At 44.8% G+C, this 27,817-nt stretch overlaps 1 protein-coding gene across 1 annotated transcript in view; it reads left to right on the forward strand.

Moving 5' to 3' along the window:
* The window catches only part of AGBL3 (AGBL carboxypeptidase 3), a 73,485-nt gene extending 45,730 nt beyond the window's left edge, over window positions 1-27,755 (forward strand). Inside the window, exons 13-17 of the mRNA XM_075557399.1 lie at window positions 417-421; window positions 6,223-6,272; window positions 7,223-7,294; window positions 16,891-17,122; window positions 25,937-27,755. Coding sequence (XP_075413514.1) covers window positions 417-421; window positions 6,223-6,272; window positions 7,223-7,294; window positions 16,891-17,122; window positions 25,937-26,354 — 777 coding nt within the window. The 3' untranslated portion in view covers window positions 26,355-27,755. The remainder of the gene's footprint in view (window positions 1-416; window positions 422-6,222; window positions 6,273-7,222; window positions 7,295-16,890; window positions 17,123-25,936) is intronic.
* Window positions 27,756-27,817: the final 62 nt, after the last annotated feature.

Here is a 27,817-nt window from a genome sequence, read left to right on the forward strand (position 1 = left end):
GAGCCCAGGCTTGGAGATTTTTGCCTTGGGATGGAGAGAAAGCAAGCCATTCAACAGATACCTCCTAATCTCCTCCCCAAGGAAATAACACTCTTGCAACAAAAGGACTTGTTGTTCCAAGGCCAGGGGCATCTCAGAGGCCGGGGCTGTTGGGCTGTTGGGTGAGAAACAACTGGGGCGGGGGGGTTGGTAGGTTCTTGAACATATAGACTAAGCTGTGGGTGATTTCATTTGCCAAGAAAATGAAGAAGGGCCATTGGGAATTGCCCATCTGGGATCCGACGAAATCTCAAACACTAACCTCAGGAACTGTCTTTTCAAATAAGCATCAATTTCATTGGGCTCCTTGGCAGAGCATGTTATGCCCCCAGAGCACTGCTGGAAGCAACAGATCCATGGAACCCAGTGGACCTGAGTATAAGTCATGCTACATCTCCAATACAAATGTCTGAGTGACTCAGTTTTGCTTTATCCTTAACAGTATTTAATGCTAATATATACATGTATACACACACACACACCATATATACTTGTGCATAAGCCAAGTTTTTCAGCACATTTTAAAAAACATTTTATTAGGGGCTCATACAACTCTTATTACAATCCATACATATACATACATCAATTGTATAAAGCACACCTGTGCATTCATTGCCCTCATCATTTTCAAAGCATTTGCTCTCCACTTAAGCCCTTTGCATCAGGTCCTCTTTTTTACCCCCTTCCCTCCCTGCTTCCCCCTCCCTCATGGGCCCTTGATAATTTATAAATTATTATTTTGTCATATCTTGCCCTATCCAGCATCTCCCTTCACCCCTTTTCTGTTGTCCGTCCCCCAGGGAGGAGGTCACATGTAGATCCTTGTAATCGGTTCCCCCTTTCCAACCCACTCACCCTCTACTCTCCCAGTATCGCCCCTCACACCCCTGGTCCTGAAGGTATCATCCACCCTGGATTCCCTGTGCCTCCAGCTCCTATCTGCACCAGTGTACAACCTCTGCTCTATCCAGACTTGCAAGGTAGAATTTGGATCATGGTAGTTGGCGGGGAGGAAGCATTTAGGAACTGGGGAAAGCTGTATTCTTCATCGGTGCTACATCGCACCCTGCCTGACTCATCTCCTCCCTTAGACCCCTCTGTGAGGGGATCTCCAGTGGATGACAAATGGGCCTTGGTTCTCCACTCTGCACTTTCCCCTTCATTCACTATGGTAAGATTTTTTTTTTTGATGATGCCTTATACCTGATCCCTTCTACACCTCGGGATTGCACAGGCTGGTGTGTTTCTTCCATGTGGGCTTTGTTGTTTCTGAGCTAGATGGCTGCTTGTTCACCTTCAAGACTTTAAGACCCCAGACACTATCTCTATTGATAGCCGGACACCATCAGCTTTCTTCTTTCAGCACATTTTTTTAAATTTTAACAATTTATTAGGGGCTCATACAATTCTTATCACCATACATACATATACATACATCAATTGTATAAAGCACATCTGTACAGTCTTTGCCCTAATCATTTTTTTCTCCTCTTTTCTTTTTTTACATTTTATTAGGGACTCATACAACTCTTATCACCATCCATACATATACATACATCAATTGTATAAAGCACATCCATACATTCCCTGCCCCAATCATTCTCAAGGCATTTGCTCTCCACTTAAGCCCCTTGCATCAGGTCCTCTTTTTTTTTTTCCCTCCATCCCCTTTCCCCCCTCCCTCATGTGCCCTTGGTAATTTATACCTCGTTATTTTGTCATATCTTGCCCTATCCGGAAATGCAGTCTTTGTGGTAAAATTAGGTGCCTCGGCTGATATCCGGTGGGCTTGTACTCGAGTATATACGGTATCTAGACATTCCAGCAGATGTGCGTTAGTAGTTCCTTGTACTTTCCATTTGCAACTCCCCAGTGGCTAAGCATGCCAGACATGCGTCTGCTCACATAGTCTATAATATTTTAACTGGGGTAAATGATACTTTTATCTAAGCAGGAAAAAAATACATATTTCAGCCTTTCCAGAAGAAACTTGAAATACAAATTTTTATCAAATAAAACTGTGGGCCTCAGCACTATGCTGCAGGGCCCGTGCTGTTTGTTACCATCATTCCACTGCCCTTCAGAACCAACTGCAACACCAGCCCCGTCGCATCAGGTCGACTCCGATTCATCATGACCTGAGCCACAGGGTTTCCACGGTGTAATCTTTACAGAGACCACCTACCACATCTTTCTCCTACACAGACGACGGGGGCCTTAGTGAGGTGGACTTACACAGTCACTGCCACAGTGGTGTCATATGACGGGGCAGCGTTTCATTCTGTTACACACAGGCAGCGTGAGTCTGAACCAATGCAACGGCATCGAAGAACAACAATCTTTTTTTTCCCTTTTTGACTCTAAAACATTTTATTGGGGTCTCTTCCAACTCTTATAACAACCCACACATCAACTGGATCAAGCACACTTGGACATCTGTTGTCATCATCGTTTATGAAACATTTTCTTTCTACTTGAACCCTTGGTATCAGCTCCTCCTTTTATCCCCCTCCCTCTCCCACCTTCCCGTCCTCGTGACTCCTTGATAAATGATCAGTTATTATGACGACTTTCATCTCTTACACCGTCTGCTGCTTCCCATCACCCACATTTCCGTTGTTTGTCCCCCTCGGGGACACTTCCCTTTTAAATGTCACCCTAATTGCTCTCTCCTTGCACACGTACACACAATTTAAGGGTAAGTCACATAAACCGTGGTTCTTTGCCCCTAACTACTGTAATGTTTGTGTCCTAGGGACAGCTAGTTATCAACTTCACAGGTTTACACTGATGCTTCCCCGCCCGTCTCCTCCTGCAAGGCGGCGTCACCAGTGGGCAGGACCGTTTCTCCTGGGGGGCAGCACCCCCCTGGAGCCGTGCGTTGTGGCCCTCAATTTCATGAGAGGTGCCGAAGCATTTGTGAAAAATTCCACTCATCCCATTTCATTTTTCCATGGGCCTTTTTGAAGGCCCCTCCTGACGTCATTTCCTTCTTTCCTCCTCTCCATCCCTTAGGTTTGGTTTGACCTTGAATTGACCTCTTAAATTCTTACTCTCTGAACCCTTTCTTCTCTCAGCTGCTTGCTTTTTAGGCGTCGGCAAAATCCCAAAATAATATTATAAAGCCATTTTAAGGTATTGTCAAACTCTTGTATTGAAAAAGATACTCCCTGTAATGGATTCTGAAGACTGGCAGCAAAAACATATAACCCTAGACTGCTAAGGTTGGACGGAGGTACACGTATGTTATAGCTCCAAGAATTATTCCAAGCCGGAGAAGAGGGCTAGCAGGAACACCAGGAATTTATCAAGTCAAATTGATGGTGGCGGATTATACAGCTCTTCATGATGTGCCTGAGCCATTATATGATTTGTGAATTATAAGCCAATCGAACTGGTGGGGGGTGGAAAGTAAGTGATCAAGTCAAGGAAGAAGCCAAGTGAATTTTCTTCAGCCTAACTTCACCCTTTCTCCACGTGTGGTTATCTTCTACTTCCAATTTTAACTACATGAGAGACTTCAAAACATTCCTGGGAAGATTCCATTATCTTTCCATTTCATTTCTCCATGAACTTAAAAAAAAATCATTTTATCGGCGGCTCATACAAGTCTTATCACAATCCATGAACTTGTTTGCAGCTCCTTCATCTAGAATATTTCCCTTTCTCTTCCCTTTATTTTGATGTTGACTTTTACATTATTCTCTTCATGATGATAATGTCCATTTACTTTGCTGCCCTTCAATTATAATACATGCAGGGGAGGAGATTTTAAGCTGTAGCTCTCTGTGTATTCTGCTACATGTTGAAATGTTGGCAAATAAAATTTCAATTATTTCCCCCTCTCTCAGGCCCTTTATGAACGTTCTTTTTTTTTAAATTTTTAACAATTTATTAGGGGCTCATACAATTCTTATCACAGTTCATACATATACATACATCAATTATATAAAGCACATCTGTACAGTCTTTGCCCTAATCATTTTTTCTCCTCTTTTCTTTTTTTACATTTTATTAGGGACTCATACAACTCTTATCACCATCCATACATATACATACATCAATTGAATAAAGCACATCCATACATTCCCTGCCCCAATCATTCTCAAGGCATTTGCTCTCCACTTAAGCCCTTTGCATCAGGTCCTCTTTTTTTTTCCCCTCCCTCCCCTTTCCCCCCTCCCTCATGTGCCCTTGGTAATTTATACCTCGTTATTTTGTCATATCTTGCCCTATCCGGAGTCTCCCTTCCCCCCTTCTCTGCTGTCCCTCTCCCAGGGAAGAGGTCACACGTGGATCCCTGTAATCAGTTCCCCCTTTCCAACCCACACACCCTCCACTCTCCCAGCATCGTCCCTCACACCCTTGGTCCTGAAGGTATCATCCACCCTGGATTCCCTGTACCTCCAGCCCTCACATGCACCAGTGTACAGCCTCTGTCCCATCCAGGCCCGCAAGGTAGAATTCGGATCATGGTAGTTGGGGGGAGGAAGCATCCAGGATCTGGGGGAAAGCTGCGCTCTTCATCGGTACTACCTCGCACCCTAATTAACCCATCTCCTCTCCTAAACGCCTTTATGAGGGGATCTCCATTGGCCGACACTTGGGCCTTGGGTCTCCACTCTGCACTTCCCCCTTCATTTAATATGGTATATATATACATATACATATACACATATATACACACACTTATATCGTTGTTGTTTTTTTTTTTTTGCATGATGCCTTATACCTGGTCCCTTGGCACCTCGTGATCACACTGGCCGATGTGCTTCTTCCATGTGGGCTTCTTTGCTTCTGAGCTTGATGGCCGCTTGTTCACCTTCAAGCCTTTAAGACCCCAGACACTATCTCTTTTGATAGCCGGGCACCATCAGCTTTCTTCACCACATTTGCTTATGCACCCATTTGTCTTCAGCGATCCTATCATGGAGGTGTGCAGTCAATGATATGATTTTTTGTTCTTTGATGCCTGGTAACTGATCCCTTTGGGACCACTCGATCACACAGGCTGGTGTGTTCTTCCATGTGGACTTTGTTGCTTCTGAGCTAGATGGCCGCTTGTTTATCTTCAAGCCTTTAAGACCCCAGACACTATCTCTTTTGATAGCCGGGCACCATCAGCTTTCTTCACCACATTTACTTGTTCACCCGCTTTGGCTTCAGCAGTTGTGTCGGGAAGGTGAGCATTGTAGAGTGCCAATATAATAAAAAAAAAAGTATTCATGCATTGAGGGAGTGCTTGAGTAGAGGCCCAAGGTCCTTCCACCACCTTAATACTTGACCTATAAATATAGACACATAGATCTATTTCCCCATCCTCATATATATATTTGCATGTACATGTCTTTGTCTAGGCCTCTATAAATGCCCTTTGACTCCTAGCTCTTTCCTCCATCTCCCTTGACTTTCCTCCTGCCCTACTACCATGCTCCATCCCCATCTGGGTTACTGCTATACCTCTTCTTTACGTTACCTTACCCTTGATTATTCCCTACCAGGTCTGCCACTCCCCCCTTTATGAACGTTCTTTATAGAATCTATACGCCAGTGATGCAGAAACTAACATCTGAACTCATTTCAAATGTTTTCACACACGTAACCATGTGCACTCTGCACAATCAGCCACTGCAACTGTCTAATGTCATGTGTCTGCTAGTCACGCTGGACCATGTTAGAAAGCAATGATACAAGTGTATTCTTTTTCTTTGGCCTCCTCTAGAGAAAATCCTATTTTATCCTTTTTAGCATAAGCACAGCTGTATACTCCACTTATGTATTTTCGTGTCATTTGATATGCCTCACCAATTTTACAGTCTTCTTACAGCCTTACTCTTACAACGTAAGTAAGTGAAATTGTAAGTATACATTTTTGTGGCCTCCTCTCCGCGATGATGCTCTGGCAGAAGGGAAAAACGTGTCATTGAGACCTTTCTCGTTTGTTGACAACTCAAGACAGCAAAGTCATATTGGACAGAGTCTCCATTTTCACATGGAGTTTTCTTTATTTTTTATTGAAAGATCGTTTTATTGGGGCCTCTTACAGCACCCCTAACAACCCCTGCGTCCATTGTATCAAGCCTATTGTATCAATGTTGTATCAGTGCCTGGGTTGCCATCCCGCTTTCACTTTGAGTGACAGGACTGTTCTCCTTCTGGTCCTGTGCCCCATTAGGGTTGCAGTAGAGGACACTTAGCGCCAAGACACGACGAATCAAGCACCAACTTGATCGGTAAGTCTCTGCCTCCTGTGTCCAGTGGAGAATGCGTCTACTCACGGAGCACTTTTTGTGTGGGCCGTAAAATCAGGGTCCGGGAGATGAAGAAGAGGGAGATACCATTTCTGCTCAGCTTTTAGTCGAGAGAGAAAAGCAAGTGAACAAGCGAAGTGTTGTCGGACAGATGCAGGGCCACCCAGAAAGAGGCCTTCCCAAAGCGTGTTTCCTAGGGGTGTTCTGAAGCTCTCTCTGACGGGGGAGGGTTGGGGGTGGTAGGTGTATTTGAGGGAATGTCTGCGATCTGGGAGGTTTCCCCCTGAGGAGACTGTAAGGGATCTAAGCTTCGAAGTCCACCTTGTTCTTCACCCTTTCACAACTCCAAGGGGGACGAGCTCCACAGAGGAGGTACATTCTAGGCTGGGCACTTGCTCCTCGGGACACACATCCAGTCTGATATTAATCTCTAATGTACTCTCCAGAGTCCGTGGTTGCTCGTCTTCATTCATGTCTCATCCTCTTCAGCTGAGGTCTTTTGAAAGAATTGAGGTGATTGAAGCCTTAATTCTCTTTACCTGTTCATACGTGATGGCAAGGTATTCCATTAGATTATTGAAGCTCCCTGCCATCACCCACCATTAAGCCTTCATTTTGTTTTCATTTTTTTTCTTCCTGTAAACAAGAAGGACTCGACAACTCCCCGTGTGTCTTCTTTATTGTTTCTTTAGAATCAATTCCTAGAAAGGGAATTGCTGACCCAAAGGCATGTGCGTTTCTAAGACTTATACTATAAATAATCCAAATGTATCCAAAATTCATAAGATTTGTGGACTGGTCTTTTTTGTTTTGTTTTGTCAGCTAAATAATTGTTTCTACCATTTTATAGCATTTTTAATTTAGAAAAATATGGCATTAGTAGTCAGTTAATTCTTACCGTGGTACTAATGATCTTTTAACATCTTCTGTAGAGACAGGGTCAGATGGAACAGAAGGGTACCTACTTGAGTATTTGAGAAGGCAATTCCTTGGCCAAGATTTGGGTGAGTAAAATCGACATCTAGGCTGTTGTAGTGAGCGGTCACCTGCCATCTGAATAGGAACTATTAATAGATGCAGCTAATAATCATCAACCTGTACAGCACTACAAGATTATCTTCCAAAGTCTAAACCTCAATTTTATTATTTTCTTCTGTGACTCCAGAAATACACAGAGGAAACCGGGGGAAATTCATTTTTAGGTCAGTTTGCTTCCTTGCAATTTGAGCCAGGCAACAGAAAACAATCGCCGTCTCACGTTCTGTTCTTCCCATCTCAGTGAATGGGAGAGCAGAGATGTCACCTCAGCACCCACAGGGAACCCAGTTCATCCTCACCCGGCCTTCAACGGATGGCGTTGGATGACAAGTTGCTGCTGTGGGCCACTTGAGCTCCTGTGAGCCCACTCCAGAGCATGGCCGCCCCATCGGACAGGGTGGACTGCTTTGTGGAGTTTTCCAAGTTGCGAGCTCCGCTGGAAGGGATCGCCAGGTCTCTTCTCCCTGGGAGCCACTGCATGTTAGCCTCAGAGGGGCTTCATCATTGCATGACTCCTTCAAGGACCAGGCCTGTGTTAAAAGACACTGGAGTTCCTCCTGTTGATAGAATTCTTCCAACATTGGCTAGAAAACGTGAATCCTTGTAAATCACCCAGCTGCCTTCATCTGCCCTGGCTCGTCACACAAAATAAAGACATCAGGGCCCATTAAAGGAGACCGTTCTGACCGACAATAATGAGGACGATTGTCTCAAGTCTCTTCTGGGTGACCAATCCAAAAGGTTTTCAAACTCTCACTTAGCTTTCAGAAATGTTTCGTCCCCGTGTGACATGACTAAGTCTGCATCCCATCTTAGTCCACGCCTGTGATGTTCTGGTGGCGCACTGGGTTAAGCAAGGTCAGTAGTTCGAACCCACCAGCTGCTCCACAAGGGAAACTCAGATCTATATACAGAAAAGAAGACTCGGAGAGAAGGAATCGATTCAATTAGATTTTATATTTCTTATTCTTAATTTATCTAAAAGATGACGTTGGGAAGCAACAGAAGTACTCCTCTATTGGACTATGGCAGAAAGCACAAAGGTAAATGTTTCCAACTGTGAGTCGATGGTTTCTTAAATGTGACATCAGAACAATAGATAACAAAAGGTCAAGATGGATCAATTGAACTTCATCTGAGTTAAAACTATTTGTGCTACATAATGAACGCTGTCCCAAAAAATAGAAATACAAGGCACAGAGTAGAAAAACAAAACACAAGTGTATCTGATAAGAGACTTATTTAGAATGTAAAAAGAACTCTTTAGAGTCAATAATAAAAAATAATGAACTAAACTACATTAGATTTCGATAGATATTTCACCAAACAAGGTATACAAATGGACAAGACACTGAAAAACCTTAGTCATTAGGCCAACCACTGGCATCTAATCAATTCCTACTTACAGTCTAATCAATTCCTACTTATGGTGACTCTAGTTAAGGTTCCCAAGACACTAAGTCTTTTTGTAAAAAAAACAGTTTTATTGGCACTTACATCCACGAATCACACAATTCAATAGTTCAATCTCACATCAAGAAGAGTAAGACACTAACTCTTTACGGAAGCAGACAGCTAAGGAGTTGTCGCTGCTGGGATGAACCATCAACCTTGTGGTTAGTGAACGGCCCAACACTTCTCCCATGATACACCAGGCCTGCACCCGGAGTCATTTAGAAAGACACTGGGATGGCTCGTAGAGAAAGGCAGATGAAAACAAGTGTTGGCAAGGATGTGGAGCCATTGGAATCTTCCTCCAGCTTTTCTGGTGGGAATATTTAAGTTTTGTTGATTTTAAAACCTAACTTTCAGTTTTTCATAACACTTTCTCCTTTTTCAGTGACAGACCCGAAACCTGTTCCTCCTTGGATCCTAAAGCAATATTTGAGGTAAGGCGGCCTACAATTTGATTTCTTCAACCTAACTACCTGGTTCCTACAATTTGATTTCTCCAACCTAACTACCTGGTTCCGTCAAAAGAATATCTTTGTGTATGAGATTTTTAATTAAAGCAACAGTTAAAATTAACTTTTTGGTAACAATTGCTAATCTACTCTCTCCTTTCATTCTATACAGTCTCTGTAATGAGGTCAGTGTATATAAGGGAGTGCTCATATGATGCATTTGGGAGGAGGCTGAGGTTCTCAGACCACCAAACTAGCCCCAGTGGATGCTGATAGTTGATATTTCATTTTTTTATGTATTGATCACTGCATGGTTTGGGTTTCTCCTTCCAAAGAAATACATCTGGTGTCAGATGACTAGTTAACGAGTTGGGATGACAGACTTAGTGTTAGAGCATGGATCAGTAAGGATAAAATTATGCCTACAGCTAGAAAAAGAAGTCCGGCAAACCCAAAGCCAACCCCATGGCTATCAGTCGGCTCCGACTCCCAATGACCGTAAGACAGAGAAGAGCCGTGTGTTTCCAGGGCTGTGAATCTTTACGGGAGCAGATCTTGCGCCCATGGAGCAGCTGGTAGAGTTGAAGAGCTGACCCGACAGTTAACAGCCCAAGCTGGACCATTCCCCTGTCCTTAGGCCCAGGCAGCCGAATAACCACCCAGACAGTGGACTCAGGGCCGGTGATAGGTGCTTCCCACTCGGCCCTGACTCTTGGCAACCTCCCGGCTCCCAGACCCCCAGTGGTCTGCTCCTGCAGCCCCTCCGTGAAACGCTATGTTTGGGCCAACTCTGGTGCCAGTCCATGCCCGTGAGGGTGTCCCCCATCATCCACTGCCATGGCAGCTGTGAAATGCCCGGATCTGCACAACAGAAGGAGAAAAGCAGATGGCCCTTATTTCCTCCTCCTTAGCCTCCCCTCTTAAAAAGCCTTTGGTTTTTGCTAAAATGACTTCTGATGAAAGATATAAACTCTCCTGCCCTGGAAACCATGGAAGTCAGGCAAGAGGCCAGTATGTGGGGCATCTTGGGCAGCCCTGCACTTGGATCTAGAATCAACTAAATAAACTAAGAATTACATTTAACAATATTTGTTTATCATCTCCTACAGAGAAAAAAAAATCAAACGACACATCCAGGCAAAAGAATGGAATGGAAATAAAGAGCTGGCGTTAGAAGATGTAAATTCTAGGCCCGTCATTTCCTCTTGTTAGCTAGGTGATCGTGAGCACATCGCTTCAACGCTGTACTTCCCCCATTTATCGAATGGGGATCGTATTAGCCTTCCTGCCTGGAGCACAGGACAGATAAGAGTCCCAAGTAGGATGATCTATGGGAGAGACATTGCATACTATGAAATACAAATAAAACATGGCACTGCAAGACTTGCACGGGCAATTCACGTTTGACATTGAGTACCCAATGTCTTTCAGCTCCCAAAGTCTGATTCAGAGCCTCAACAAAGAACAGCACAAATATGTTCTCAGCACTAAGGAGGCACTGATCCGAAACACAGTGGGGCCCCAGGGACTCGATCTATATGGGACCTGCTGCAAAGTGACATCCTTGAAGTGCCCTGTAGGCAGAAAAACACCCACGTGGATTGAAAGGACCAAGATCCACACAGAAGGTTTTTCTCCCATTTTTAAAATTTAAAATATTTATTTTTTCTTAATTTTTAAGGTTTTTTGTTTCATTTTTCCATTTAAAAGGCTTAGTTTTATCTTTTTCAATTTTAAGGTTTCTCATTCATTTTTAAATTTTAAATGTTTATTTTTCAGCTTTTAAGGTTTTTCTTCATTTTTAAATTTCTCAATTTTTATTTTTCAATTTGAAAGACTTTTTTACTTTTAAATTTTTAATTTTTTGTTGCATTTTTAAGGTTTTCCTTTCATTTTTAAATTTTTACATTTTGTATCAAGAGAGAATGATTTGATATTATTGATTGTCTGAGGGTTGAATAGATCATACTACAATTGCCTTTATAAACAGGGAAGACAGATTGTCACTTGATTCCTAACTCTGAAATATGCTTTAACCTCTCTAGGGGTTGACTCTGGAAGAAAACTATTCTAGTTTAATGCACCTGTGAAAGACTTCCATTAATTATATTCCTAATCCCTCCCTGTTATTCTCGCCCTCTGTCCTCACCATTGCCCCAAAGGAAGGCCAAGGACGTTGCTACGTCTGAGTCCACGGATGCCGCCATTACGTCAGTCCATCTCACTGAGGGCCCCTCTCTTACTTTTGACCCTTCTTCGTTACCCTCTGCCAGCGTGCTGTCTTGCTCCCTGGATTGGTCTTTCCTGATGATGTGTCCAACGCAGGTGAGATCCACTCTTGCTGTATTCGCTTCTAAGGCACATTCTGGTTGTACTCCTCCTTCCCAGCTCACTTGTCCCATCTTCCGGCGGCCCATGCTACATTCCATGTTCTCCATCCTCACCATTTGAATGGCCTGACTGCCCTTTGACCTCCACCGGGCAGCTCTCACGTGCATGTCCAAAAGAGCTGGTAGCAGGAATTCCTTAATCAGAAATGTGACATCTTTGCTTTTTAAGCTTTTACAGCAGTCTTTTGCTACAGATTCCCTTCTTTTCCAATGCAGTGCATCATTCGAGTTCTTGGCGGCGGCTTCCGTGGGCAAGTAGAATGAAATCCTTCACTAGCTCCCATGGTGCTGCTTGTGGGCCGCGTGGTGGAGATGCTCGTTTTCTTCCGAGTCGGGGGCAATCCCTACCAACGGCTGCAGTTTCCGCACAGAAAGCGGTGCCGTGCCTGTAGCAGAGATTGTTCATGCGTTTTCCTTCCATCCTTCTTCACATCACTTCCTGAATGATTTGCTCAGCATCCAAATTAAGTGTGTGTGGTGGAAGGATAAAACCTGACTACACACCTTTTCCAATGTTAAATCTTATTGTGTCCCTTCGACTGCCACTAAATCTAATCATCCGGAGCACAAGGGAGTGGTCAGGAATTCTCATTCTTCATAACATTCTGCATAATTGGTTTTCACCCCATACCTTTATGTAGCCAGTAAAACCCAAGGAAATGTCTTTCTGGAACTCTGCCTTTACTCAAGACCTGTGTGACATCAGTCGTGTTCCCCCTTCCAAGTCCTCTTCAGAAACCAGCTCAACTCCTGGAATTTCCTGCCTACATTCTTCTGTCGCTATTTTTGAATAATCTCCAGCAAGATTTTGCCAGCATTCAAGAACAAGGATATTGTGTAATAATGTTCACATTCCCTGGATCGTCTCTCTTTGGAATGGGCACAAATGTGGACCTTTTCCAGGCCGTGGGTCAAATAGCTCTCTTGTACATTTCTTGACCTAGATAGAGGAGTCGCACTCTCGCTGGGGCATCCATTTGTTGAATTATCTCAACCAGCATTCCATCAGCTGCTGGACCCATATGTTTTGCCAGGGCCTTTGGTGTGATTTGAACTTCTGCATTCAGTGCCAGTGGTTCTGGATCATATTCTACCTCCCGAAATGGTGAAATGTTGACTGATGCCTTTTGGTGCCGTGTCCATGCATTTCGCCCCTCTTCTTTCCATGCACTACAAGCTGCTTCCCGTGTCATTGTGGGCTTCCTGGGCCATCCTATTCTTCCCTCTATGAAAGCCTTCAATATTGCAGCCCACAGCTTGGATGTTCTCTTTAGATCTTCCAGCTTGAGAAACGCCGACCATATTTCTTCCCTTTGGCTTTTCTAACCCCAAATCTTTGCACATTTCACCATAATATGTCTTCTTAAGCCCTCCTTTGAAATCTTCTTGTGGCGGTTACATAACTTCGTGTTAACTTGATAAGTAAGTGTAGGGGTGGAGGCTAGTCTGTCAATCAGGTCACGGCCTGATGAGGCCTCCTTGCGGACATGACCTTCTCGTGAGGATTCTGGGAACTTCCTCTCTTTCTCCCTGGAGGTGGGGCGCACACTCTCTCCCTGCTTCACCTTCCTGTTGACAAACCAGGTAGAGGCACACTGAGACCTGCAAGAGCCCTGGAGATGCTTCCACCTCCACTGGATCCACAAGTCTTTGCACCCACCGGCCTGTGATCTTCCTGCATTTCATATCATTGCATGTGCTGCGTGAGTCTGAAGAGAGATTTATGGGCTAGCATCAGACTTATGGGCTTGATCTGGACTGTGCTGGGATGTTTTCTTGATATACAATTGCTCTTTGATATGAAGCTCTGTCTTACACATACATGGGTATCACAGGATTTGTTTCTCTAGTCCGCCCAGCCTAACACACAGCTCTTTTGCATTTGTGTTTCACTGCTCTGTGCTCAAGAAATAATTTCAGTCTCTCCTTACCTTCACTTTGGTCTCTCCTTTCTCTCCTTTATTTTTAATGACCTTTTCTCTTCTTCAGACGTCACCGTCTTACGGGCCTCCTATAACTCTTACCATGTCCTTGGTCACTACGATTCGATTGACTCTTGCAATGTTTTCCAACTCTGGAAGGTCATCTGTTGGCTCATGTGGATTTGATTTGACTTTTCTTCAGCTTCACCTTGAGATTTCTCAGAAGCAACTGGGATCTGTTGCCCAATTGGCCTTGACTTCGTCTTGGCTGATGACATTGAACTGCTCCGTCATTCCACTCCGCAGATGTAGTAACTGGATCCCCGTGTCATTTACCCGGCATGGTCTACATGTACAGTTTGTGGGGAGGGAGGTGAAAAAAAGAGGAGCTGATGCCAAGGGCTCAAACAGAAAGTAAATGTTTAGAAAATGATGATGGCAACTATGCTCCAATATGCTAGATGTAATTGATGTCTGGAATGTGATAAGAGCTGTAAGAGCCCCCGATAAAATGTTTTTTTTTGTTTTTTTTAAAGTTCATGGGGAAATTCCATTCTTTTCACTCTATTTTTCGATAAAAGTTTGGTGTTTTTAAAAAAGAACTTTATTGGCCAATACTTACCATCTCACACCATGTGCTTGTTCCGTCGTGTTGAGGAGCGCTGTGCCACCCTCACAGCTCTCAACTTCAGGACATTTTCTTCTCTCGTGTTGTTCCCTCCCCACTTCCCCCCACCCCCAACCTCGCCTGCCCCTAGGTAATTATCAGTCCAGTTCCTGTCTCCATAGATGTACCTATCCTGGCGTTTCATATGCAGAAAATCATACACAACACGAACAGGAAGCAAACCACAATGACAAAATATAAAAAGAGGAAATACTAAAAACTGGAACAACTTTAAAATGGGCCAAAAGGGATGTTAACGTAACGACGTCTGCCATGATTGCTGTCACAATGCCCTCTGATTGATAGCAAGACTCTTCACCTCCTTGGCCTGTGGCCACAGGGGATTCCCCAGAGGCTTAATCCCTGTGCAGATGGATGTTGACTGCCAATGTTATTCATCGTCTCTGCAAACTAGGTGTTCATAATTTAACCTTTGATACCATTTCCTCCTCCTCCGGATTTGGATTTTATTATTTACAGTCTTTGGACCATACAGGCCGGCATACTCAGCGAACTTTTCAAAGACCTGGTATTTATAGAACATTGCACTCAACAAATTCTGAATACACATCGTTATCAAGTACCACCGAAATAGATTATACTGTGAGCCATAAAAACACATCTCAACTAATTTAAGAGAGTAGACATCACAAAGAACAGGATCTCTGACTATGACATAATTAAATTAAAATTCGGCAGCAATAAGCTAGCTAGGGAAACCTCAGCTATTTGTAAATTGAATAACATACTTCTACACCGTTAATTTTACCCCAAACAACACACAAAATGACTAGATAATATATCAAAATTTAAGATGTGCAGGGTCCAACTAAAGCAGTGTTAAGCAGACCATGTAGAGTTGTAAACACTGACATTAGAAAAGAAAAGAGGCCTTTAGATTCCCCTTTAGAAATCTGGCGGCATGGTCTGCCTTTGCCAAGTGAGGGTTATTGGAAGATGTGCCCTATCACCCACCCCCATTGTTTGTGTAGACAGTGCCCGGTCACTTAAGAGTCTAATCTGCACAAGTCAGCAATTTATGAGATGCAGTCTGCAGTGGGCTGTACTTGCGTAATTACCTTTTCTCAGCAGTGTCTATACCTTTGGTTACATTGATGACATTATCTATAGAATCACCTTATGCCCTGGGTGGGGGGCATGATAGAGAATGTTCTGTATCGTAAAATGATCATGATGTTTCTAAAGCTAACAAGAGTTGCACATGGATCTGGGGCTCACACTTAATTCTAGCCCAAATCCTAGAACAATTAGTTCTTATGACATGTCCCTGCTCAATTCTCTACTTCATAAAGAGATCGCTGAAGAGATGGATGCGGTGAAGAAAGCCAGCTATTAGAAACAATAGCATCTGGGGTCTTAAAACAGCTTGGTCTTCAAGCAAGCAGCCATCTCAAGGAGCCATCAGTGAAGTCCACATGGAAAAAGCACACCATCCTGTGTGATCCAAGGATTGTAAATAATAAAATCCAAATTCAAAGGAGGGAATGGCACTGGAGTTTAATTGTGAACACCCAGTTAGCAGAAGGCTATGGGTGACAGTGGAGCCCAAAATCCATTTTCAGGGTCCTCAGAGGGTTTAAGCCTCCAGCGAATCCCCTCTGACCATAGTCGAGCAGTGTAACTGGCCTTGCTATGAGAGAGACACCTGTAAACGGGATGATGGAAGATATGGGCAGGTTACAAGGCAATACCTGATCGTTTGATCTCTTTTTTGGCCTATTCTGAAGTTGTCTCTGTTTTCACTACTTTCTGCTTTCTCTTTCATTGAGGATTTGCTACGTTTTGTCTAGTCTTGGTTGTTGTTTGCTTGCTTTCTCTGTGTGTTTTGTATAGTTCTCTACATATGAAACGCAGGACAGGCGGCTGGATAGAGACACTAACGGGCCTGGCAATTGCCTAGGGACATGGCAGGCGCTCCCAGCAAGGAGTCCGAGAAGAACATGGCATGAGACGGATTGTGGTGGCGATTGCACACGTCTTCTCAGTCATGACTGCACTATCCCATGCGTGACAGGTATAGGCCAATCAAATGTACAGAAAACTAGCCAAAGACAAGAAAGGTAAGCCCAAGTAAGAAGAAAGAAGGTCATCATAAGAGGGGGCAGTCACAAAAGAGTTTTCTAAAGCCGATGTTTTAAATACTAACAGAATTAAAGACCAGGTCATGGAAAAAGTCAACAAAAATAAATGATGGATTCGATGGGGCCCCGACCAGGGAGAAAGAGAAGGACCACAGGTGGCGGTGTTGCACAGCCAGGTGCTTACTGGGACCAAGGCCAGGACAGTTGGGTGTGGACAGTCCCTTGCTGCCCAGAACCTTCCATGCCAAATGAGAGAGAGCTACCAGAATGGGCAGGGGAACTGCTGGAGAGGGGGAGGGTCCATAAAGAGGGCCTCCAAGCTGAGGCCTGCCCCTCCCTCAGCAGCAAGGCGTGGGGTCTAAGAGTCAGAACGCTCCGGAAAGGGCAGAGGCATGCTAAAGTTCCCTGTAGAATTTCTCCTTTTCTGACAGAGTCTAGGTGTGAATTAATCTTTTATTTTGTCTCCTGGTGGCCAAGGATTTTTTTTTTTTTGCTAATAAATAACAGTGCTCAGTAAATGAGTTTTGAAGTCATGATGGGCCACGTGACTCTATCTACTTCTCCACAGGTCCCACAGGTCTGCGTCACGACTTGACAAGAAACCCGAAAAGGTGCGCACCTTTACAAAGCAAGAAGACAGGTGTAAACCTGACAGATGACGAGAAGAGGATCTACCGGGATAAGAAACTATCTCAAACGCAAGAAATGTTGCAATATCTAGTCCCGATCATGGAAATCAGTAAAAGCAAGCAAATCTCCCAGATGAACCAGATATTCAATTCACGAGCCAACCTCCAGACCCGTCGTCAGTAAGTGCACACCAATCTCCCCTTCCTAGAATGCTGGTAGAGTCTTTTCTGAGGACACCAAGCTGACTCGCTCACTACTCCTGAAGGCAAACAGACCCTCACACAGGGTGCCAGCTGCCCCACCTTTCAAAGGGGACACAGGCACAGAGCTGTGGGCAAACACAGGTACACAGTATGAAGGGGTAGTTCGCCAGGTCTTACCTGATTGGTTCTTTTCAGGAACCTACTTACTAATTTGGAACCAAGAATGAAGTATGACAAGCGTTTGACTTTGAATTTCTCAGGTGTGGTTAAGCCTTGAAGTTTACAGATAATTATGTATCCTAAGTTCCTTCAACTTCTTGATATACAAGGGAAAGATAAAGGGTTGAGACTCGTTTTGCTTTTGAGATTAAAAAATAGAGCCAGCACTAAAACCAAAAGGAATCTTAAATATAAGTAGAAGATATATAACACGCGAGGGGCCCTCAGAAGGTTCGTGGAATAAACAGTAAGTTAAAAGATAAATGGAATATTTCCACAAATGTTTTGCAGTCCCCTTGGACACGTTACCTCCATCCATCTTCACAATAACTCTGAGATGGGCTTGTTGTTAGCCGTCATTAAGTGGGTTCCGACTCCCATTGACCCCCGTGCACAGCAGCAGGAAACACCTCCCGGTCCTGGGCCATCCCACAATTGTTCTCAGGCATGAGCCCATTGGTGCAGCCACGGTGCATTCATCTTGTCCAGGGTCTCCCTCTTTTGCCGCTGCCCCTCTGCTTTACCAAGCACAATGTCCTTCTCCAGGGCCTGGCCTCTCCTGACACACGAGGATGCTGGGTTAAGTAATCTGCTTAAGGTCACCCAGCCAATCGGCAACAAGACCTGCATTCAAACCCAGCTGGAGGGGCTGGCCCCCACGTCCTTCTAAACTTTTTCCACGTCTCGTTTTCCAACACAACAATTTAAGTTTTTAAAAGGACCGATGTACTTCATAGGCAAACACTCTCTCGAAAAGGAGGCCCGTCTTCATGGAAATAATGGGCAGACACGGAACCAGCCATTCACAAATGAAAAAGAGGAAAGAGAAGCATTGCTTGTGAACATTTCTGGAGCCCTGGTGGAGTAGCAGGTTACAAGTTGGGTTGCTAACCAGGAGGACAGCAGTTCAAAACCACCAGCTGCTTCCCGGGACAAAGAAGAGGCTTTCTGCTCCCATAAAGATTCACAGCAGCGGAGACCCACAGGGCCACATCTACTCTCGATCTTGTCACTTTCCACTAAGCACAACTAAACTCTTGGGCGTTATAAAGAAAAGCCAGCCACTGCCATTGAAGCGTCCTAGGGGAAAATTATCGCACAGTTGTAATCACGAGAGAAAGACATTTTCATTCAGCAGAGGCAGTGAAGAGAATGGGTGTGTGAAGCGAACTGACCCGCCAGCAAGGCTGTGTCGGGCTGAGTCCAAAGAACAATACAAGACCGACGGGTCAAGGCGACGCTGACTCACATGACCCTGTGTTCAACAGCATTGCATCCAGGCCGAATCGGTTCCTTTCAACAGGTAGCTCATTGCTTTCCCTAAGAGCTGCAGTACAAGTTCATGGTCAAGCCAGCGGGGAGGGGCTTTGTGTTGGTCCAACAGGCCAGAAGGGTGAAGGCCAGGAGAAAATCTGCCCTCTGTGTCCACGGATCATGAGGCAGTGGTGTGAACGGAACAAGAGATGAGCACATAGCTTAGAATCAGCTAAGATCCGCAGTATTGATTCCACCTGTCGGCCGAACGTATCCTCAGAGAGGCTGCGTTGCCTGGAGAAGAACGTGGCATCGGGATTGGATAAAGGCTTATGACCAGCCTGCGATGTGCAGATAATCCATCCTTGCTTGCTCAAAGCGAGGAGGACTTGAAGCCCTTGCTGCTAAAGATGCAGGATTGCAGCCTTCAGAGTGGACTGGAACTCGGTGTAAAGAAGACCACGATCCTCACGACTGGACCAGTAGGTGACATCACGGCCAATAGTGAGAGACTGAAATTGTCGAGGATTTCCCCGTGCTCGGATCCACACTCGGCGGTCGTAAAAGCAGCAGTTGGGAGAGCCAGCCATGCATTGCGCTGGGTAAACCCACTGCATGCGTGTTAGAAAGCAAAGATGTCACTCTGAGGACGGAGGGATGCTTGAACTAAACCAGGGAGTTTTCCATCACTTTGTGTGCGTGTGAAACTTGGACAGTGAATTCAGGAGACTAAAGAACTGCCCATGCATGGGAGCTGTGGTGCCGGTGAAGAACAGTCACAGTACCGGGGGACGATTCCCAGAACTGACAGATCTGTCTCGGGAGAAGCCACAGCCCACCTCGGAGGCACAGAGGGGGGGCATCATGTCATGTCCTTTGGACATGTTGTCAGGAGATGTGCTGTGTAAAGGGGACGGGTGGTGAAAGAGAGGAAGGCCCCCAAGCAGACGGATCCACAGCAGCTGGAACAATGAGACGGGGCGGGCCGGGCAGGGTTTTGTCCTCTTATTTAGCGGTCAGAGTGAGCCGGAGCCTCACACCCCGCCAGCCTTAGTTCTGAGGAGAACACCCTCCCTTAGGCCAAGTTCCTTTATTCTTTTCTTGTGTCTACTGCAACTCACCCCCTGGTCAGCCCTTAGGTCAACTATGCCTCCCTGACTGCCCCCATTTACCAAGGGCACTCGCCCTCCCTGTCACCTTGAGGCTTCACGTTGGCAGGTCAGGGGTCAGCGGTGTGTGTGTCAAAGGGCTCACAATGTCATTCCGACTGTTGGAATCAGGGCTCTACCTGTGAGCCAAACAAAGGCACTTCAGCAGAATCAATCCCAACACCTAGGGGCACAGTATAGGGCAGAGTGAAATTTTCCATAGGGTTTTGGAGTCTGTAATTCCTAAGAGAAGCAGACTGCCTCATCTTTCACCCACATCAACCTTTCAGGTCGCATCAATACGTAACCACTGTCCCACCAAGACTCCTGGGCAGTATGTGTATTATGAAAAACAAACAGAAATAGACTCTACCACAGTGGTTCTCAACCTTCCTAATGCCACGACCCTTTAATACCATTCCTCATGTGGTGGTGACCCCCCAGCCATAAAATTACTTTTGTTGCTACTTCATCACTGTCATTTTGCTACTTTTATGAATCGGGCAACCCCTGGGAAAGGGTCTTTAGAGCCCCCCCAAAGGGGTCGCGACCCACAGGTTGAGAACACTGATAGAGTCTATCAGGTGGAGAGAAGAAAGCAGACCTGCTAGGAAGCAGGAACTAAGAAACAATGCAGAAAACAGTGTTCTGTTGGCCTCATCTACCTAAGACTTGGAGCTGAAGAAGCCAGTACCTAGAACCACCAAAGCCTCTCAGAGAAGTCTACATTCTCCAAAATGAATGATCGGGGAAGGCACAGCCTACAGACAAGATACTTTTGTTTATTTAGTTATCTTATTATTACTATTTAACCTTAAGATATCTGTAATAGAGGGTATGGAACATAAAGGAGTTACCCAATACCTTGCAAGTTGATGATCAATAAAGCCAGTTATTGTGCCACTCATGCCAGTTCCATATATGGACAAAGGATTGTTGATCAGTAACAATACAAGCTTGACAAGAGCACGCATTTCAAACCCTTAAAGATTAGCCATAAATCCATCAATTGTCAACACCGTATCGTTCAGTGTTTTCTCAGAAAGATGTGCTTACTCTAGCCCAACACTGTCCACGAAGGACCGGTGATTTCAGCAACTGTTTCCAGTTATCCCACGTCTAAGAGAAGCCCGAAGAACAAGGGTATTTATGAAGTAGTAGTAGGAGCCCAGGTGGAATAGTTATGTGTTGGGCAGCTAACTGCCAAACCACCAGTCACTCTGCAGGAGGAAAACGGGGCTTTCCACCCCCATAAAGGGAGTCTCGGACACTGACAGGGGCCATTCTATCCTGTCCTGTAGGGTTGCTACGAGTCAGATCGACTCCATGGCCGTCCGTGCATTTGGGTTTGGGTTTTGGGAGACAGCACGGACCTTGTCCCACCATCGCCTGCCTTCCTGAGCAACAGGTCGCAGGGTGTTTTATAGGCAAGGCTGGGAAAGGGGCGCTCTGGAGTCAGCTGCTATGAGATAGGCCGTCTGCTTCTCGCCTCGGTCTCCTTCAAAAGGCCGAGAATCTATCGGTCTCCTTGTCCGGAGGGTGTCTCTCTGTTCCAGCTACAAGTATTGCTAGCGAGCGCGGTCCTCCAAATGACGGTGGGCTGATCTCTAACTTCTAAAGGGGAAAATGGTAAAGGTTTGTCCATTCATCGTGAATCCCAATAAAAAATGCAAGATTGAGACACAGGAGAACAAAGGACATGCAGTGCCACAGAGGCACCGGCCCCTGCGGCATCCTCACCACGGAGAAAAGAGACAAAAGGCAGTGGGCCCGCTCCCTGCACGGGGGCAGAGACGGGACCAGGTTTCTACACACACGTGACTGGAGAGGAGGCACCGTGACAGCGCTGCTGGGGTGGTTTCACAGAGGGGAAGTAAGGAGGCTAGAGCGTGTTGGATTCTATTTGCTACTCGTTTGTGGAAGATAATGGCATCGATGTTCACTGTAAATGGTGACTCGTAGTTGTCTGTCGCTGTAATTAATGTCTTTGATGTGGGTATTAGGGTGGTTCTGGTCATGACCGAAGGAGTTAGGAAATATTCTCTCTGCGTCTGTTTCTGAAGGAGAATGTGGACTCCCGATACCATTTCCTGAAAGGAGAATGATTCCCAGAAACGCCCCACTGACTTTCTGGAAGGCCTCAGATTTTATTCATCAGTAGAATTGCGATGTCGCCTGGAAGGTCCAGGTGGGTCGGCTTCCCTCTGCTTCTGGGAGAACAGCTTCGAGGCATTTTATGAATGTAGAAGTCGCAGAAGGTCAGAGTAGTAAGTTGTAAATATTCAGAAAGAGTTGTCTGTCTTGTAACAAAGGGTCTGGTTACATCAGAACTTGGAAGATGATAAAGAATTCATTTTTAAAACCTTGGAGGCACACAGTCAGTGAGTGCTTGATGCGAGAAAGGTTGCCGTGCAAGACTGTGAAGCCTGTAAGAATGGATCTTCACTAACTGCCATCACTTGTACTTTCTTCAAAGTGGCCAAGGAGCAAGGAGGAAAGCAAATTAACCATATAATTTCCAGTGACTCGTAAAAAGCCTTGGAGTTGTTCTCTTAGAAACAGAGGGAAGCCCGTCCGTCTGGGCCTTGAAGATGGATGAATTCTCGTGAGTGCGATTCGCAGAGTAAACACTGAGCCCTTCGAGAACCTCAGGGTCAGTTCTGTGAGTCCTTCGCCTTTCATTTCTTCTCCAGTGGGGTAGAATGTACTAGGGACTCCATCGGGGCTCTGGTGCTTTTTCTTTGAGAAGTTTACTAGTTACTGACTCCATTTCTTTCATATGCGATAGATCTATGCAGGTTCTCTCTCCTAGTGTGGATTCTGGTAGAGTGTGTATTTCAAGAAAATGATTCATCTCCTTTAACTTATCAAATTTGTGAGCACAGCATTGTTATAATATGCCTGTTTTGTCCTTTTAACCCCTGTGGGATCAGTAATGATGACTGCTCTTTCATCTCAGATGTTAATACTTCGCATCGTCTTTTTCTTGGTTATCCAGCTAAAGGACCATCAATCGAACAGTTCAAATAACCCGATTTGTGGTTTGTTGATTTTCTGTTCTTTTTTTTGTTGTTGTTGTTCTTTTTTATTGTTAATCATTTTATTGAGGGCTCTTACATTGTATATGTATATGTATAACATTCCATATATCAGTTGTAGCAAGCATATTTGTCTATATGTTGCCATCATCATTTCCTAAACATTTTACCATTTTCTACTTGAGCCCTTGGTATAAGATCTTCTGTTTCCCCTCCCTCCCCCACCATCCCATCCTCGTGAATCCTTGATCATTTATACATTGTTATTATTATTTTGTATCTTACACTGTCCATTGTCTCCCTTCACCCACATTTCTGTTATTCGTCCCTTTTGGGGGGCTATATATCCAACTTTGTGATGGGTCCCCCTTTCTCCCCTTTCCCCCTTCCTAAGCCTCCTCTACCCTCATGATATCGCTACTCCCACTAATGTTCCTGAGCAGGTTATCTGTCCTGACTTCCACGTGTCCAGAGCTCTTATCTGTACCAATGTGTGTAGAGTTTGTTGATTTTCTCTATTGTTTTCCTAGTTTCAATTTCATTGATTTCTTCTCTAGTTTTATTATTTCACCTACTTGCAATGGGTTTAATTTGCCCTTCTTTTCTATGTTCCTAAAGTGAAAGCTTGGATTATAGACTTTAGACCTTTTTCCCCCCCTAATACAGGCATTTGAGGGTTATAAATTTCCTTCTAAGCATTGTTCTTGCTGAGTCTCACAAAATTTGACAAACTGTACTTATTTAGTTCAAAATATTTTAAAATTTTATCTTGAGACTTCTTTGACCTGTGCCTTAACTATAAGTGTGTTGTTTAGCATTAAAATATTTTCATATTTTCCAGCTATTCTTCTGTTACTGGTTTCTAGTATAATTCCATTGTGGTCTTAGAGTATACTATATGATTATGTATTATATGCCTAGAAAAATGAGCTTGGTGTTTGGTACACATATATACCTATGCATGTATGAGAACTAGATATATATATATATATAAGAACTATATTGTGTACTTGTGTACATAGATACAAATATATACGTGTGTTCATATCTACCTGTTGTGCTGTGGTACTTGCATGTTGCCATGGTGCTGAAGCTATGCTCACTGGTATTACAAATACCAGCAGGTCATATCTTATAACAGGTTCCTCTCAATGCACCTTTCCACCACCTGTTGTCATTTATGCCACTGACCCATAGCTATCATCATTAACTGCCATGTCACTATTTTTATTTAGAAAAAGCCCGATATCAGTCAGACCCATTTGGTTAAAGAAAGTATTGTAATATTGTGATAGGTTCCTAAATGGATGTAAATATGTGATATAATTATAAAATGTTTAATGCAATTACACTTACTCGATACAATTATAAACAATTGTATATCTGCAGTGACAAATATAATTATCCATTTAATACAAGTATAAATACAATTATGACGGAGGGACAAGGAAGAGAAGGGAGTGGCTCGACTGGACCATGATTCTCAGGGGTTTGGCAGATATGAGCTAATCATCCACCATGTTGAGATCTCTGTGAGCTACCAGTCCATTGAAAGGGCACTTCCTCAAGGCTGTGGCCTGCTTTACACAGCTTTGGGTGACCCGGCAAATTTTGATGGCTTTTTTTCTCACTCTGGATCCTGCGTCTAGTTCTCTGGTTCCTGGGACTTGAGGCAAGAGCTTACTATGTTAGCTACTGTTTGCCTCTAAAATCTGTGAGCCAGCAGCCTGACATCCTGCCTGCCGGTCTTGAATAGATCAGGCTCCATAGTCCATGAGCCAGGAGCCTACTTAATCTGACCTAAAAAACTTGAGGTCATTAGCCCTTGTGGCTACGAGAGTCAGGAGAAACTTCCAGTCTGATGTCTGACCCATGGTCTCAGAACAAGCCAAACTGCCCAGCCATATGAACTATTACATATATGCACATACATGCACATACATGCATGCGCGCGTGCACGCACACACACATTTGTAAGCATCACTGATTTTGCTTCTCTACAGAACCCAACCTAAGATAGGAAAGTTAGGCTCACAGTTTATATCATGCTGAGTAAGATAGCTCAGTCACAAGAGGACAAATATGTGCCCCCACTTACATGAAATAGAGGGCCATATAGGTAACAGCGTTTGTCCGTGTTTACCAGGGTAAAAGGCAAGGAGACACAGGGAGTCGTTGTCTGCGGTGCACTGAGGTTCTGGTTACCAGTTGGGCTGCGGCTGTTGTAAACTACCAGCCGCTCCTTGGGAGAAAGATGGGCCTTTCTCCTCCCATAAACACTCACGATCTCAGAACTCCACAAGGGCGGGCCTGCCCTGTGCTATAGAATGACTATGAATCAGCATCAACTCTGTGGCAGTGGGTTCTAGTTTTTTGAGTGAGTTTCTGTGTGAGGCAGGGTCGACTAGGGAAACTAATCCAGAGATACTCCTATGTGTGCACCAGAGAGCTTTACATAAAAGAGCAATTGTATCTTGAGAAAACATCCCAGCCCAGTCCAGATCAAGTCCATAAGTCTGATACTAGCCCGTGTGTCCAGGACGAGTCCGTAAATTCCTCTTCAGACTCAGCAGCACACGCTCTGCTTGCCAACCGCATTGCTCCCATGTGCCTCGTCAACAGGAAGGGTAAGCAGGGAGAGAGCGTGGCCCGCCTCTCAGGAAAAGGAGAGGAAGTTCCCAGAATCCTCATGAGAAGGCCACACCCAAAAGGAAGCATCCTGGGGCTGTGACCTGATTGACAGGCTAGACTCCACCCCTTCACTCTTAATAGCCTCAAATTGACAGGAGATTAGGTAACTACCACAATTTCTCTGGTGGAAGATTTTGGAAAAGGATGGTGGACACTGGTAGCCCCGCATAACAAACCTAATCAATGTCACTGAATTTGACATGAGAAAACTGTTGAGTTCCCAAATGTATGCATATAGATGTATATAAATATCGTCTTATATTTTGTCATTTTCTAATTTGTGAATATATATATTAGCCGCAATTAAAACAGTCCGGGGAACAGGAAGTCACCAAAGGAGAGAGGGGGTGGGCACACTCTATTGAGATACATGTCTAGGTAGGACCATCAAGTAGAGTACATGTTGGGCACAAATGTGTGTCTCTTCTCTCCTTCCCTAGTGCAAACGCAGCTGCCTGCCTAAAGAGGGACCGCTCACCAAGCATGCCAGCCAGAAATCCCCTCTCTCTAGCTCAGAGGGATCTCAAGGCCAACCCTTCAGAATGGTTCCAGTGTGTGCCCCAGAAGTCCTTTGAGAACCTGTCACCTCTCAAAGACCCCAAGAACAGGAAAAAATACTCTGGCGTCTGGGCCATCAAGACTGACTACCAGAAGCCGCTCAACGATAAGTGGGAGAGCAGTTCCACAAGTGGTGAGATGGATGCAAACATCACAAAAGCTCAAAGTGTTCAAGCTAAAGAGTCCAGCCCGAGAAGCCTGGCCCAGGTAGCCACTTACCCGACTGAGCACAAGAACCAGCCACCAAATAAGAACGGTGGACAACCCACCTTCCATTTGAAGTGCCGCATGAGCAATTAACTTAGCTTGGCTGCTCTTAAACCTGTGGGTAAAAGCCAACCTGGGCTTGCCAAGTCAAAGAAAAGCCCAGGAGAACCCTCCCCTTTGTCCTTCTCCGGCCATCCCCCTGCCCCGCCCCCGCCCCCCCGCAAAGCACATGCATATACTAAACCACATTTTAATGGTTCCAAAATCTTTAGTGAGAACAGCTTCCAGCGATTTGCAGAGCAACCCAGGAAAAATACAGACCATTTAAAATCACTTAGGTATTTTATTTTTGTCAATATGGAAAGAGAAAAAGGAAAAAAAATCTCTTGAGCTTTTTGATTTCTTACAAAACTACTCCTTACCCAGACAGCATCTAATAACTACGATCCCAGGAGAGGGCCCAGTGAGAATTCAAAACCTGTGCTGAACCTGACAACCTGCAACATTAGCGTCCTACCAAGTCCCTCCCTTGGGGCTCCGTTGTAGAGCATGCGTATGGGGGTAGCTGGTTTCAGAGGCTGAGCTGGGACCCATCTGAAAGAAGGGGTTACGCGAACCCAGGTACTTAATAAAGTCTATAAGGGGAAAGAAGTCAGAAAGGTCATTACATCTTGGACTCTGTTCACCGTCTCAAGAGACGTTCCTGAGAAATCGTAAAGTGTTTAGTTACATGTGAGATTTTTAAGCCAGATTACATCCTTAATTACAGACCTGGTGGTGCTGTCAGGTAAGCGTTGGATCACTAAGTGGTTCAAACCCACTCGCGGCTCCCAGGGGAAAAGATGAGGCTGTCTGCGCCAGTAACAGTTTAAAATGGCGGTTCTCAACCTGTGGGTCTCGACCCCTTTGGGGGGGCGAACGACCCTTTCACAGGGGTTGCGTAAGGCCATCAGAACACACATATTTCCAATGGTCTTAGGAACCAAGACACCACTCCTCTATGGATCTCCAGGCTGGTCTGCCCACTTGCAGATACGCCCACATACGAGCACCCGGTGTGAAGACTGTTACCCATGCTACATCATGCTTCAAGACGAAATCTCATTGATGTGTCATTAGAAATAAATATCTCACAATATATAATGCCATTTTGGGTTTTTTTGATGAGTCACTATGCTTTATGTTCAATTTGTAACAATGAAAATACATCCTGCATATCAGATATTTACCTGATGATTCATCACAGTAGCAAAATGACAGTGATGAAGTAGCAACGAAAATAACTTTAAGGTTGGGGGTGTCACCACCACATGAGGAACTGTAGGAAAGGGTCACGGCACGAGGAAGGTGGAGAACCTCTGGTTTAGGACCTCTAAACAGGAAACCCTGAGCTAACTGGCAGTGGCGGTGGCGGTGAGCTTGGGCAGGATCACTCTTCAGTTGCCGTCTCCCTCAGTCTGTCTTGCTGTGCTTCATGGGGGTGCAAGATCACCGCTGGCCCATCCCCTTTCTGTACTGATGCTCACAGTTGCTCTCAGGTGGGCTGTGTACAAGGG

This window comes from Tenrec ecaudatus, chromosome 9 (assembly GCF_050624435.1).
Source record: "Tenrec ecaudatus isolate mTenEca1 chromosome 9, mTenEca1.hap1, whole genome shotgun sequence".
NCBI lineage: Eukaryota > Metazoa > Chordata > Mammalia > Afrosoricida > Tenrecidae > Tenrec > Tenrec ecaudatus.